Source organism: Talpa europaea, assembly GCF_964194135.1.
Source record: "Talpa europaea genome assembly, chromosome: 5".
NCBI classification, from domain to species: Eukaryota; Metazoa; Chordata; class Mammalia; order Eulipotyphla; family Talpidae; genus Talpa; species Talpa europaea.
The window spans coordinates 62,265,551-62,279,973 of NC_140071.1; the positions used below are offsets into that span (position 1 = coordinate 62,265,551).

At 34.3% G+C, this 14,423-nt stretch overlaps 1 protein-coding gene across 9 annotated transcripts in view; it reads left to right on the forward strand.

Moving 5' to 3' along the window:
- The window catches only part of PAM (peptidylglycine alpha-amidating monooxygenase), a gene marked incomplete at its 3' end in the record, with an annotated part of 185,585 nt that overhangs the window by 114,900 nt on the left and 56,262 nt on the right, over positions 1 to 14,423 (forward strand). For all 9 annotated transcript variants that reach the window (XM_084234220.1, XM_084234221.1, XM_084234222.1 and 6 more), the window contains 2 exons: positions 6,285 to 6,469; positions 7,452 to 7,517. In XM_084234220.1, the coding sequence (XP_084090346.1) occupies positions 6,285 to 6,469; positions 7,452 to 7,517 (251 nt within the window). The remainder of the gene's footprint in view (positions 1 to 6,284; positions 6,470 to 7,451; positions 7,518 to 14,423) is intronic.

Here is a 14,423-nt window from a genome sequence, read left to right on the forward strand (position 1 = left end):
ATTCTACCTGGAAGTTGTAGTTTTAAAGCATTTATTTTTTGATCAAAGAGAAGTTACTAAAATTGGGCTTCTGGAAATGGACTTTAGATGAAGTGAAAATAACTCTTAAGATGACAACACTTGCTGTTGGTTGTCAGGGGAAAGGGAAAAGGCACTGATCAGGTAAAATAAATAAGGGAGACAATAGGATAGGATATTTATGTTACTCTAATAGTGTTTTTTATGTTAATAGGTATCAATTTTAAGGCTAAACATAGAACAGATGTAAAAAATATCAAGCAGCATCAACAGTTTTGCTTTGGATAAATTGCACAAATTTGGAGAAAAGACTTGTAAAAAAGCAATGAAATCAGTGTTATAAGAAATGGTACTAGAAAGAATAGTAAGAAAAATAGTAATAGTAAGAAAATGGTTGGGCCTCCCTGGTGGCCTAGCGGGTTGAATGCAGCACTATGGAGCTGTCTGCGACCTCTGCAACGTGGGTTCGATTCCCGGCTGGCCAGGGAGAATCCTGCATGGCGCAGCAGACCTCTCCTGTCTCACCCGCTACTCCCCTCAGCAGTGCTTTCAGTCTGTCTGTCTGTTCTGCTCCCCACTCTGTCTCTGGTGAATCCTCTTACCCTCCTGCGCCTCTGGCCTCTACCATAGCTTTTGTATAAATAAATAAATCTTTAAAAAAAAAAAAGAAAGAAAATGGTTGATCAAGCAGACATAATTAGATTTGAGCAAAATAGTCTGACAATTCATTTTTTAATCTTTAAATACATAAAGTAACCTGATTCAGAGAGTATATTGATCTGCTGTTCTCCATTTTATGCTAGTGTAGAGATCCTGGACTTAACCGCTACTGGTTATGTTTGAAACAGGTAAGCAAAGAAGTGAAAAATTCCCTACCACACATTAATGTATAATTTATGACTTCATGTGGAGTAGGTTGAAGTATTTTCTTTTTTTTTTTTTAAAGATTTATTTCTGCAAGCACTGGGTACAGTCAGAAGCACCGGAGGGTGAGAGAACTCACCAGAGCCAGAGTGGGGAGCAGAGCAGGTAGAAGGACCCAAGTACACTGCTGAGGGGAGCAGCGGGTGGCAGGAGAGGTCTGCACGCCATGTAGGACCCTCCTCCGGTGGCCAGGGAGCAGCCGGGGATCAAACCGGCGCTGCAGAGGCTGCAGGCAGCTTCGCAACCCAGCGCTCAACCACTGCGCCACTGCGGAGGCCCAGTTGAAGTATTTTTTTTCGAAGTCCTTTACAATTTGGGGATAGTGAGGCGGGGCAGCTTGTGACTTTGGCTATATTCTATACTCTGAGTATCTTCTGTTAGGCAATGGGAAAGATAGAAATTAATGACTTGTTATAATGCCAGATGGGAGGCCAAAGTGATCTCCTGAGGCCTCTTTCAGTTTCATGAATCCAGAATAACTCCAGTCTTTATAAAAATGTTCATTCTATTTTAAAATAATACCCTAAAATGATACTAATCTATCTTTTTTGTAAATCTCATGTGGGCTGCAGGAAATTCCATTTTGTAATATAAATGAAATAGGAAGAACTTACATGAAATTAAGTTAATGAATGAGTCCATATTCTGAATATTTAATTTATTACTAAAGAAGCATTTTTTTCAGTAGAATAATAAGCTAAGAAAACAAGTTTGAATGAATTTAAACATGAATAAAAATTCTCATGATAATGCATAACATTCTTACAGCACTTAATGTGCTTTTTAGTTTTAGAAAGGTAATAACAGCAGTGCCTCTCTGTTTTGTGAAATAATGGATACCATTTCCATAGGACAGTATAAAAGCACAGTTGAGAATGTAACCAGTAAAAAAGAAAACTAAAAAAATGGAAAAAGCATTATTTTGATGTCTGCTAAATCAAACGATACACTACATCCCCTCACCACCTTTTCCCTTGCCCCCTACCCCTAACTTACCTGCATACTCTCTTTGGGCACAGACTTGAAACCTGAGTTTGAGAATGACTTAAATACAAATCTCACTTATCCAGATGCCCCTCTGTACACTGCAAGATTTGTGGACTTTAAGTTTTAACCTTATTCTGTAGCCACCTGGAAACTGGGTCTTACAGGAAAATTGCAGAAACAGTGACTTACTGGGAAGAATTTCAGTTGAATGATTTTTGTAGGGAGCAAAAGGCTCCCTGCCCATGTATTTAAAAGCCAATCTGATGACACCGAATTCTGAAAAAAGAAAGTTTATTGTATGACAAAAAGACAGGGAGCAAGGATCAAGTCTGTCTCTCCAATCTGGAGGAGTTTGGTAGGAGCAGAGGAAGAAAGAAAAAAAATGCCAGGAATATGGAAGTTAAGGATGTGGCAGAGTCTGGTTGTAAGTGGTAAATTGGTCTGTCTCTGGAGATAGGCATAACAGGATTTTCATTTTTAATGGACCCTTCTTTGCTTTTGAACATAGTCTAGGCAACTGCTCACAGACTCTGCTTTTGAATATAATCTGAACTGCCCCTCCGTTCTGTCTTCTTGACTCTGTGACTTCTTGGTTCTGACCAGCTTAATTCTCTACATGTGCAGGTCCGTGACTCACAGTCAAACATCAAGCTCCTTGAAAGCAAGCGTCTGTGAAAACAAGCTTAGAAGTTAAATACAACAATTCAGACTGATGGTGGTGGACTGGCCGTGGTTTTAATTCCTCACTCAGTCTGAGCTGATATTAAGCTGCAAATTTTAGAACTCAAAAAAATTTTGCATGGGCAAGACTTAAAAGTAGTAACTGTTTTTCTTAGGATAGATTTTCATCAAAAAATACAACCATTAAAAATTAAGACATTATTAAATATACTTAATGGTGATGGAGGGTTTTTTTTTTTTACTATTGTTGGTTTTTGTTTATTTTTTCTTACATCATTATTCATTTTTATACAGTGTTTTGATTTTTCCCCTCAGCTGTATTCCCCATAATTCTCCCACCACTACAGCATCTGTGACCCATCAGCGATGGTTTTTATCCAGATATATTCCTTTCAAAGTATTCAACATGAATAATATATCTTAGACAAAGTTGCACTGATGATTAGACTGACAACATAGTACTAATTAATCTATGAAGAAGCAGTATTTTGTACTTGACTGCCTTATATTTTATATTCAACATGACACATCTCTAAATTCATCTTAAATGTTTAGTGAAGTTTAAACAAAAAAAGAGAATTAAATCAGTCAATTAAGCTAATTAAGTTAGCTAATTTGCCTAAAAGTTTACGTGCTAAAATTTTAAATTAATTCTTGAGAACAGGTAGATAATATGTAATCTGGTCAACTTTGTTGGTTATATTTTCATCTTAAATCTCTATTATATATCTTTGTAATAAGAAATAATATATTTACATAATAATTCTCAATGAAAATAGGAAGAGAGAGATAAAAATAGGATAAACAAATAGAAATAAATATTTCTCAAAATGCCACGGATCAATCAATTTCATAAAATTGATCTGACTCATTTTTCAGCAGTAAGATCTATTAGGTCTGACAGGTTATGCTATAAATTATAAACATTTGTTAAGATAGATTATTTATTCTTCTCCCCCCTCCAAAAAAAGCACACATTTATTGAGGACCTTCTAGCCTCTAGCGCACCGCACTTTGTTAGAATTGAACAAATAGCGCCTCCCTGGTGGTGCAAGGGGTTAGATCTCAGCACTATGAAGCTATCAGCAACCACTGCAGCAGGAGTTTGATCCCCTTAACCCATGTAGCGCAGCAGACCTCACTTGTCTCACCAGCTTCTTCCCTCAGTAGTGTATTTCAGCCAGTCTGCCTGTTCTGCTCCCTACTCTGTCTCTGGTGAATCCTCTCACCACACCCCACCCCCACCTCTAGCCTGCACCCTTGCTCTTATATGCATAAATAAATAAAATAAATCTTAAAAAAAATATTGAACAAGCTAGTTTAAAAGAGATAGGAATGCAACTTATATAAAAGAAGTAGTTATATTCTATGAAAACTATTATGCAAGAAGGTGAAAGAAGTGCACACTGTAATTTTGGAATAAAGGTGATGTCAACAGTCTCATTTAGGATCTTTAGTCACCTTGGCATTAAGAAATGTTTAAAGGGCCATTCACGGCTCCAGAGCAGATGTGTGAACACAGTCTCTCCCTATAGCTTCTTAGGTTAGTAACCATTCATATTGATGGAGTTGAATTACATCTGTGTTCTCTATGCAAAATAAGGGTAGGTGTGTCAGAATTCTCTCTTAGGGTTACATAAAGCAATTTGTCTGATTTAAAGTCAGATTTTATTTTAGTCAAATTTACTTTAGTAAAAGAATATAATCAGCAAATTGTGCAACTGATAACTAAGGATGATTTGTGTCTTAAGTTATTTAGTATATAATGGTATCTCTGTTCAAATAGGAGCTCAGTTACCTGGGATACAAATTCAATTATAAGTGGAAAAGAATAAAGTATGCTTATAATTTTCTTCAGCAAATTTTTTAATGAAAATTTCTTTGCAAAAGCAAAGATTCATAAATTATATGGTCACCTCAATTTTGTATCGTTGACCCAAGTACCTCAAGTGCACTATATCGGTGAGTTTATTAGACTGTCTCACAAAATCATGTGTTTAGAAATTAACATGGACATGATTTTCCTAAACAGATAAAATATGGGTCATCCTGTCCCTTGATTAATTGCATATTTCACGTGCATAAATTTACTATTTTTTCCTATCATTAATTTGATCAACTTGTCTGATTATTTTGGTTTTCCTTTCTCTAATATGGTTCAAGGTCTTCTAAGCTGAAGTCATATTTTCAATTCTTTTTCCTTATTTTCTCTCTTGATTATGTATCCTCATTTTGAACTGAGGGAGGAGGGTCATATGGTGGGTATGTAGCTCACTACTTTGGCACCAGTCTTTCTTTTATAGCACATAATGTTCTGACCAATTGTATGGCTATTAAAATGTAATTCTTAGCAACGATGTTTTGAGACATGAAGATATGTGTAGCGAACAGGTGTTTGTTTGGGATTGCACCTCACTATTTGCTTATATTTCATGGGGGAGGCAATTACACTGACAGGTGTCGGCTTCAGAGAGTGAGAGGCCAAATGATTTTGGACACACAACAGAGTTTCCTGTGTCAGGGTCTCATTCCTGCGGTCTCATGGGGGCTCTACATTTTCAGAGCTTAGAGAAACCACTCCCTGTTTGGAAAAGATTTTTATTTTTTTTCCTTCCCTGATGTCATTACTGTTGCTATGGAGAGGAAGTGAGTGCTATGTGATATTGCTGGAAAAACCAACACTGAAGTATTTCTGTACAGCAAATAATACACTTCATAGCTTTTTATTTTTTTCATAAATGTAAGCTTGCTAAAAATGGTCAGAACTAGAATGCCAAAAAAGAAATGTTCCTTTGCCCCAACTACTTTGGCATGTAAAATTTTGTGAACATGTACTAAATAATTCCTTTCTAATAATGGTAAAAAGAATGAAATATATAGTAAGTCATGCAAATTAAGGAAGAAAACATATTTTATAAACTCATAAGCATTGTTTATACTGTTTGGAACTTTTGTCTGGGAAAAGTCTGTCCTACAGTTTTAAAATCTATTTTTAACATTGAGTCATTCAGTTACACAGCAATACCCCATTTGGGTTTGAGCCCTTGGAAGAGATGCTGATTTCATTTGGTATCATTTTTGAGACATTCTTTTCATCCCTGCTGAAACCAGGGATATGCTTGTGATGTCTTAGCATCAACACATGATTCTCAATACATCTGCCCATGAATAATGAGGCAGTCATCAAAAGATCCTAGACTTGGCGTTAAGTGAAAAAAGGTGTTTTTAAAAGATTGTATATAATATATCGGTCTCAACTGAAGTGTTCTGAATTTTGCTGTTATTAGGTAAATAATTAAGACTTTCCATGAGAAAAGTACTTGCCAAACCTATCAGTTTTAGCTAATGGAAGAAAGACTAAAGACTAAAAAGATTTAGAAAAGACAGTACCTGCCTCCTACTTTCAAGTACCATTTCCATTTGAGAGTATTTGGTGATATCGTGGAGTGACTGCATACTGATACTCCATTATTAATTGGCACTGTGCTTTTGACAGTATGTTTTTAATGTTGAAAACTGTGATGGGTTTTAATGAAAACTGTAAAATAAATGCACAATATTTCTACCTTTGAAGCTATTGCTTACAGATTGACTGCCTGCATTTTTTCTTGTGTTAGGAATATGTTTAATGTGAATGGCTGATTTGTTGTGTCTACTTCTTTTTTTGCCTGCAGTGGCACATCTAGTGATGAAATGTGCAACTTATACATTATGTATTACATGGAAGCCAAGCATGCAGTTTCTTTCATGATCTGTACACAGAATGTAGCTCCAGATATGTTCAGAACCATACCACCAGAGGCCAATATTCCAATTCCTGTGAAGTCTGATATGGTTATGATGCATGGACATCATAAAGGTAAAATTGATATTTAAATTAAAATAACATATGATATTGTATTTTATATTTTTATGTGTCTCACTTGACTATATGGTTAATATTTAAAATCATCCTCTGTCAAACAATCACATACCCATATATGTGACTTACCCATTTATAGCCTTACTCCTTCCCAGATAACCCCATCAAGACAGTTAAAGAAAAATCTCAACTGGTGATGAAACACATTAGTTTGGAACCAATTCCGTATATATAGATCTTTCTTCATTTAGTTCATGTTTTTTAGTTCCCCCATTTTATCCTTGTTCTGCCTTTCTAAAGAGCACTACAGCTTGCTGGTAAAAATTATTATCATCTCCAAACATACTCGAATTATCTATTTAATGGGCCTCTTCAAGCAAAGAACAATTCTTGATTTATGAAGCATTGCTAGCCTTGGCCTTTTTGGTCTTTCAGAACTGTTCTTAACTTATCGTTCATCTGCAAAATGATCATATTGACTGTCATTTTTTTAGATTAAAATTGCAAAATTTACAACCTATTTTATTGAATGAAATATGCTGATACTTCTCTGAGTTTTTTAAGTTCAATTTTAGCATGCCAGGGCAAATTCTTATTTCTAGTAGAAATTTTGTGAAAGAAGGTCATCTAGCAAGCAATCAGTTTAATGTATTGTTATATATGAAATTTACTTAAAATTTTACTAATATATCCTTTTAAAATTACTAAATTCAGTTTTTAAAATATGAGCAGTTTTATTAATGCATTTTGAAAAATCCTGATTTATGTATAATTATGGAAAGAGTAGTTGCTTTAGTTATTAAGTTACAAGTCTTGTAATGAGTAGTTATGCTGCAGTATTTTTGTGAATTAAAACGTTTCTACCTTATAAAGTCTTAATACTCTTGTTTTTATGAAACACAAGACAATTAACATTATGTTAACATTGCTAGCATGTATGCAATAAGCTATTCAAAGTATATAATATAATTCTTTGCAGAAACAGAGAAAAAAGATAAGACTTCTTTACTTCAGCAGCCAAAACAAGAAGAAGTGCTAGAACAGGGTATGTATGCTGACTTTGCTGACTTCTGTGACCAGACCTGTAGAAGTATTCGTTCTCCAAACAAGCAACCAAATTTTAAAGTTATTGAGCTATTATAGGTGTTTTATTTTCAGCCTCCAACATTAGGCATTGCTGTTTTTAAATAATGCATAATTCATGAGAAAATGGTCAATTGTTGCACTTTAGTTCTGAAAGTAAAATTTATTAGTGTAATTTAGTCCCACTAGACTTTTCTGTCTTTATTCTAGTTTATTTCATGTTGTAACTTTTATATATATAGTACAAATAAGTGCAAATATCATCATTAGAAACTATCAGTGAGGCTGCTTTTGAAAGAATGGCTTTTTGCCATTTATATTCTTGTGTATTTTTATGTGTGCTCATTAATGATCTTTGAGGTTCAGGAAAAAGGAAATTAAGAATTAAACTTGCATCATGCCTCTCTTAAGTCATTCTTTTCTGTCTGCAGCTAGGTAGGAGGGATTACTGTCTTATACATTCGTAATTTTGTGTTAAGAAACATTTTCTCCTCTGTTCTGTGTATTTGAGGTGGTAATGTTTGATGGTTGTTTGTCAGAGCTACATGTGGTAGCACTGAAAATTTACTCTCCTCAATCTTGTTTTTGTTTTTTGGGATTTTTTTTTTTTTTGCTATTTTCTTGGAAGATAGTACTTTGTGTTATTGTTCATTTCTGATCTAGATATATTTTAAAAGTTTAATGCTAAAGCAAACATACTCCTACTGACAATAAATGTATACAGAAAATAGAGTGAAGTTTTCTGTTAGCAACCTATAGAGTTTTCTGATTCTTCATATTTTGTATGACAAATCACTGTGATAATTCTTCGTATGTATTGTATTAGGTCAAAGTGAAAGATAACATTCTTACACTAATAGTATTTACAAAATTGTAGAATTCAAACTTTTTAAGGGAAAAAATGTACTCAGGTATGTGGTAAACTATAATATGAAAGTATTTAAATTTTATAGAATATGTCTCATGAAGTCTCATTCTAACAAAGTGGCCTCAAGAAAAAACAGCCCAATGTTGTTTCTGTTTTTGTGTTAAGTCAAAGAAAGGAAGGTGATTTTATATTAAAATCTTTATACTAAATGATTCATATGAAAATATTGCATGTGATTTAAAATAGCTAGATTTATCAATCATATATATATATTCATAAGAAAGTCAGTATTTGCAACCTAAATATCATAATTTAGCAATGCTCATTAAAATTGTACTGCAATTTGATCAGACCTACAATGAGTTATTTTGACATTGGGCATGTTGTTTGACATGTCTGTGATTGAATTAATTTGTGTCATTTTAAGAATACATTTCCAAATACCAATATATGTGATGCAGTATAGAATGAGACTATTAGCATTTGCATTTTATAAAATGGTTTCTATGGAAACTGAAGCTGAACAGTGTTTTCCTTTTGAAGTTAAGCTGAGTTGATAAAGGGAGACATTGAAACAAATTAAAGATTAGAAACACAGCATTTTTATTAGCAAGGAAACACAGCATTTTATTAGCAAGTTTAATCTGTTCTTTCCAAATAATAATATATAAGGATGCCCTATATTCTTACAAATCATATTCTTCAAGAGACTTTTATATTTTTCCATTTATTTACTTTTTAATTTTCATAGCATATAAGTAGTATTCAGAGGTGATACCCAAACCCTTATTAGTTCAAGAGCTGAGTTCTTTGGACACACAGGAAATTATTTCCCTGTAGTTACTTTTTTCTTCTATATATGAATAAAATGCTATAAAACATTTTTTGGTTTGTGTTGGGAAAGAAAACACATTATTCTGACTCAGTTTTCATACTGCAGAAAATAGGCTGTGATATTTGTTGAAATTAGTGAATCCATCAGAATGTCACTTCCTAGATTATGTGAATACAAATACCTCACTAAAAGTCGTTTCAATGGTCAGTGGAGCTGTGTGTTATTCTACTAGTCTTTGGGGACTGCCAGCTTAGAATTTAAAGAGAAATATATCAAATGCATATTTGTACATATAGTCCATTTTATTCACTAATGAGATCAGTCTGTCTCCTTATAATACACAGGGCAAATCTACTCATTACTGAGAGAGTATCCCATTCTTCTCAGAGATGTTGTTTGCACAAATGTCTATTTGTATTCATTCCCTGAGGAGTTGAACTCACCAAGTTCCTAATGGGAGGGCTCTAATTATTCAAGTAAATTATGCCATATATGCTGATTATAAAGTAAGCCTGCAAGCTCAGTGCTTTGCCTTATTTTGGTATTCTAACCAAAACAATTTTTGTTCAAGTACTTCTCTTGGTGGTATTGATTCTTTTAATATTTTAAATCCTCAATAAATAAAAGCCTTGAATTATTTCAGTTGTGCCAGCCACAGGCTAATTCACAGCTTTTATATTGGTCACACAGAAGATGTTGAACCCCCACTGGAAATAGAAAAGTTGAGAGGCAAGGAAGAAAAGGCCCAAATATCAGGGCACTTGTATTCAAAAGCATGCTCTATACCAATCAGTGATGAAGTAATAGAGGTAGTTCTACCTGGGTAATACTGATAATACTATTTCATTTGTTTTCTATCATAATACATTGGAAAACAGACAAGATGAGAAAAGTCAGGATATGTAATAAATGTTATGTTGTAACGGAGGGACCACCTTTATTAAGGTAGTAAAAAAGAGAGACACACCCAAACTCATGTTCCATAGGCTGAAAAAAAAAAGAAAAGAAAAGAAAACATAGCGGTGCCACAAATGAACAGGAGGTATTAGGTACTTCCAACATGGTGAAAAAAATTCCAAGTAAACCTCTGATCTGCTTAGCACAGATTTATCTAATGCTCTGTTTCTCCTGGAAATTTTTAAGTACAATATTTTACTTTCTTTGAATTAGCTACCTCATTTTGCCAGAATATTAATCCTGATTAGAAGTTAACTAGAATTTGAAAGAAACATTGGAGGTGTGTGAATCCATGTGGTGTAATCCAACTGTATTTACGCACCACATACTAACCCTTTGCAGTATCCCCGTCCACATCTGCTCCCTCTAGAACACAATTTGTTGAAAAGCAAATGTATCTCAGATTCTGTCTCAAAAGATGTGATTACAGAGACACCAGAACTTCATTATGCAACAGCTTTACCTGTCAAGTTGTTGTCATGCAACAATGGGAAACGTTTTAATGAGGCTTTAATTAAGTCTATAGGGATTTTTTTTAATAATGCTTATTTGACTGATTTTTAGAATCATATTCATTATAGAAGATACGGAAGTTACATATAAAAGTATGAAGAAGTAAATAAAATCTTCCTTAATCCCCAGAAGTACAGTGTATATGAACACCTGTGTGTGAAATATATATGTGCACATTATTTTAAGTGTTTAGTTCATAATGTATACACAATTTTGTATCCTTTCTGTAGCAGTGTTATATCCTAAATATTTCTCCCAATTATAAAAGTTATTGGCTTACACGGTTTTTAATGACTGCATAATATATGTATATATATTATGCCTCAGTGCCTTGAAAAATGCCTGTTTGCCTATAGGTGAGCTTATCTGTGAATGAGTTGATTCTGTTTGGCTCCATGCTGAAATGTCACCATCTTTTGAAAAGATTGTAAGTGAAGAATTAACTAACTTATATAGTATGTACAGTAAACTAAACAATAAAACCCAATTAGACAGTGATTCTGGGCAGAGGAAGTAAATCTTAAGATGCTATACACAAAAAGGACAGTAGCATTGGTTGTCCAGAGCAAACACACACAGATATCGCCCTGAATTATTTGGCATAGTTGGCACTTTTAGGAAAAATAAAGCATTTATTATGCACTATAAGCTCTTATATTTGCTCACTATACTGAAGGTAACGTGAGCCTTCCCTCAGCAATATTTAGGCAAAGATATAGTATGACACCAAGAAATTTATCAGCTGCAAATAGTTTATACAATTATATTTAAGATTTCTGAATTGTTTTTATCCTTTAAAATTCAGAGTATAGAGTTAGTATTGAAATCTGTATCAATTGTATTACAAGATTTCAATCTTTGAAAAACTCAAGGCAAAACTGCATGTCAAATCTGTAATACCAGTGTGTCCTTGATATTATACTTTGTGCTCTGGACAACATTTCTTTTGCTGCAAAAGGGCCTTTAACATGTTTTATTCAGTTTTGCTCGAAACTCTTCATTGTACTCACTGTGCTCTCGTATAATCAATCTCTCTCCTCAAAGGTCAGCATGAGCCTACTATATTCCCAAGGCAGGGAGAATTTGACAAAAATACAATTTGTAGAGGAAAAACACTCCATGACCCCCAGATAGTTAAAGGTCTTCAGATACCTTCTGTGAAACAGAATAATTTCACAGTGGTTTATACTAACAAAAATGAATTACCATTGCATGTTTTGTCAAATAAATGCAATGAAAGTAACAAGACTGCAAGTTAAAAAACCAATTGTCTGTTTTAAAAACTTGTTAAAGTAACAGTTGGCAAACCATTGATGAGAATGAGATAAAGAATGAACTTACTAGCTAAAAATCTATATTTCTTTGTTTTGTTCAATAAAGGACACTCCTTTGTCCCCTAATAAAGTACAAATGATTTTAGTAACATCTCGAGCTAATCTTACACTCTCTATGCTACTTGGCTATTCTAAAGAAGATAGAACTCTTGTATTTCCATTCACTAAAAATATATCTGTTTGCTATGATTTATGAACAACTCACAGGTCTTTATTTATTGAACTCATCTATCAAACACAATTGTAAATACCCCCCAAGGCTCCAAGAAGCTGAGTGGATGCTGTTTTGTAGTGCTTTCCTAATAACAGAATAGGCAGATATGAACAACCATTTATCACACAGTTGGTCTTTCAGATTTAGATCTGTGTGAATGGTAGTTGCAAAAGCAATCATCTCTTAACTTTCAGTTTTTTAATATTTGTGTCATTTTGTAAAAGGAGAAGAAAAAGGTTCATTTCTGATTTGTTTTCCATCAGATGAGTCCTATTCAAGGAAAAAATAGTGAAGTTCATTTCAATTTTGCTGCTTGAACTGGTCATCACAATCATGTGTTATGTTTCTCTAAATCTACTAGAATAAATGTGGGTTAGAAATAAGTAAACAGTCACTAAACCAAATTGATTTTAACCAGAAGGAAATGCAGCTGTGATTGAGTCATAAACCAAAATATTCAAATCTAAAAAGGCATGCTTTTATTTTTTTATTCCTCATATCCCTCACATTAATAACTTGTCTTCCATGGTTACTAATCTTGTTAACTTGGTTACCTGGCATATTTTGTCAGTGGTTAAACTGCTGATGAACATGCTTTCTACTCTCTATATGCTACAGAAATCACAGAGCAATAAGCAGTAATAAGACCTGTTTGTTTTAGGTAATGAAGCACTAGTGATTTGTGTGGCAAATGGGAATTTATAGTCTGAAGGATTGTCAAGAGGTTCTTGATCATTTTTAAAATAAAAATACCTGCCACATATAAGATTTTACATGGTCTAAAAGTGAAGATTGGGCCTCCCCGGTGGCATAGCGGTCGAGCGCTGGGCTGCGAAGCTTCCTGCAGCCTCTGCAGCGCCGGTTCCATCCCCAGCCGCCACCATCCCACATGGTGCACAGACCTCTCCTGCCTCACCTGCTGCTCCCCTCAGCAGTGTATTTCGTCAGTCTGCCAGTTCTGCTCCCCGCTCTGGCTCTGGTGAATCCTCTCACCCTCCCACGCTCCTGACTGTACCCAGTGCTTGTATAAATAAATAAATAAAATCTTTAAAAAAATAAATTAATTAATTAAAAAGTGAAGATTTATTTTATCTGATAATCTTAAAACACTTTACTTAAAACTGTATTAATTTGATTTCACCATATTACTGAAGAGTAAAGCAGAAAATTGTCCATGTTTGAGGCAAAGAATAGTGAGTGATCGCTACAAAATAGAAAAATAAACCATTAAGCCATAATGTAGCTAATGTAAACACATAATTTGCATACTTGTAATTTAACTGACAGAATTTTAGATTCTCTTTTACTTTGTTGTCTTCCGTTTCCTAGCATATTAGCTGCTGCTACCAGTTGTGTTTTCCAGATACCAAACCCATTCAGATTATTTTAGACTTACCATTCATAAGATAATTTCATAAGATTTCATACGATAAGAATCAAAGTTTGAGTGCAGAAAACAAAGAAACAGAACTCAGTGAACCCTAAATCTATCTAGGAACTAACAAAGGGGAAATTAAGAGCTCAGTTTTAGACATGTTCAGTTCAAAATGAAACAGGCATCCAAGTGGAAATTTCCAGAAGGTAGTTTTATGTAACAGTTTGGTAGTAGGAGAGCTGCAGATTTGGGAGTCCTTTGTTTGAAGGTAATAGCTGTCTGAGCTCATTTAGTAGAAAGAGACCTTAGCCTGGGGGAAGGCGGGCAGTTTGCCTGTGATAGACCAACATTTTCATATTTTGCCTAAAGAATAAGAGGACAAAGAGGTGAGAGGTAGAGAAAATGTGGAAAGAAAAACATAAGAAGAGAATTTCTAAAGGGATTCTCAACAGTATTCCAAGCCGCCAGTAGGTCAAGATGAGTAGTCTGTTGGCTTGAGCAACCTGAGCACTTGAACAAAAAGCCACACAGGAGTGAAGTTAGAAGTGGAAGCTGATGCTTTCAATTTGGGGTAGGAAGAGCATATGAGAAAGGATGAAGTAGCACATAGCCGTGCACTGTCCTTTGTGGTAGATAATAGCCATATTTGGCTATTTAAATTGCCATATAAATTTAACTAAAAATGAGTACAATTGAAAATTAAGTTCCTCTTTCACATTAGCCACAAGTCCTCAATTGTCTCGTGTATGTAGTGCTTATCATGGCAGGCAGC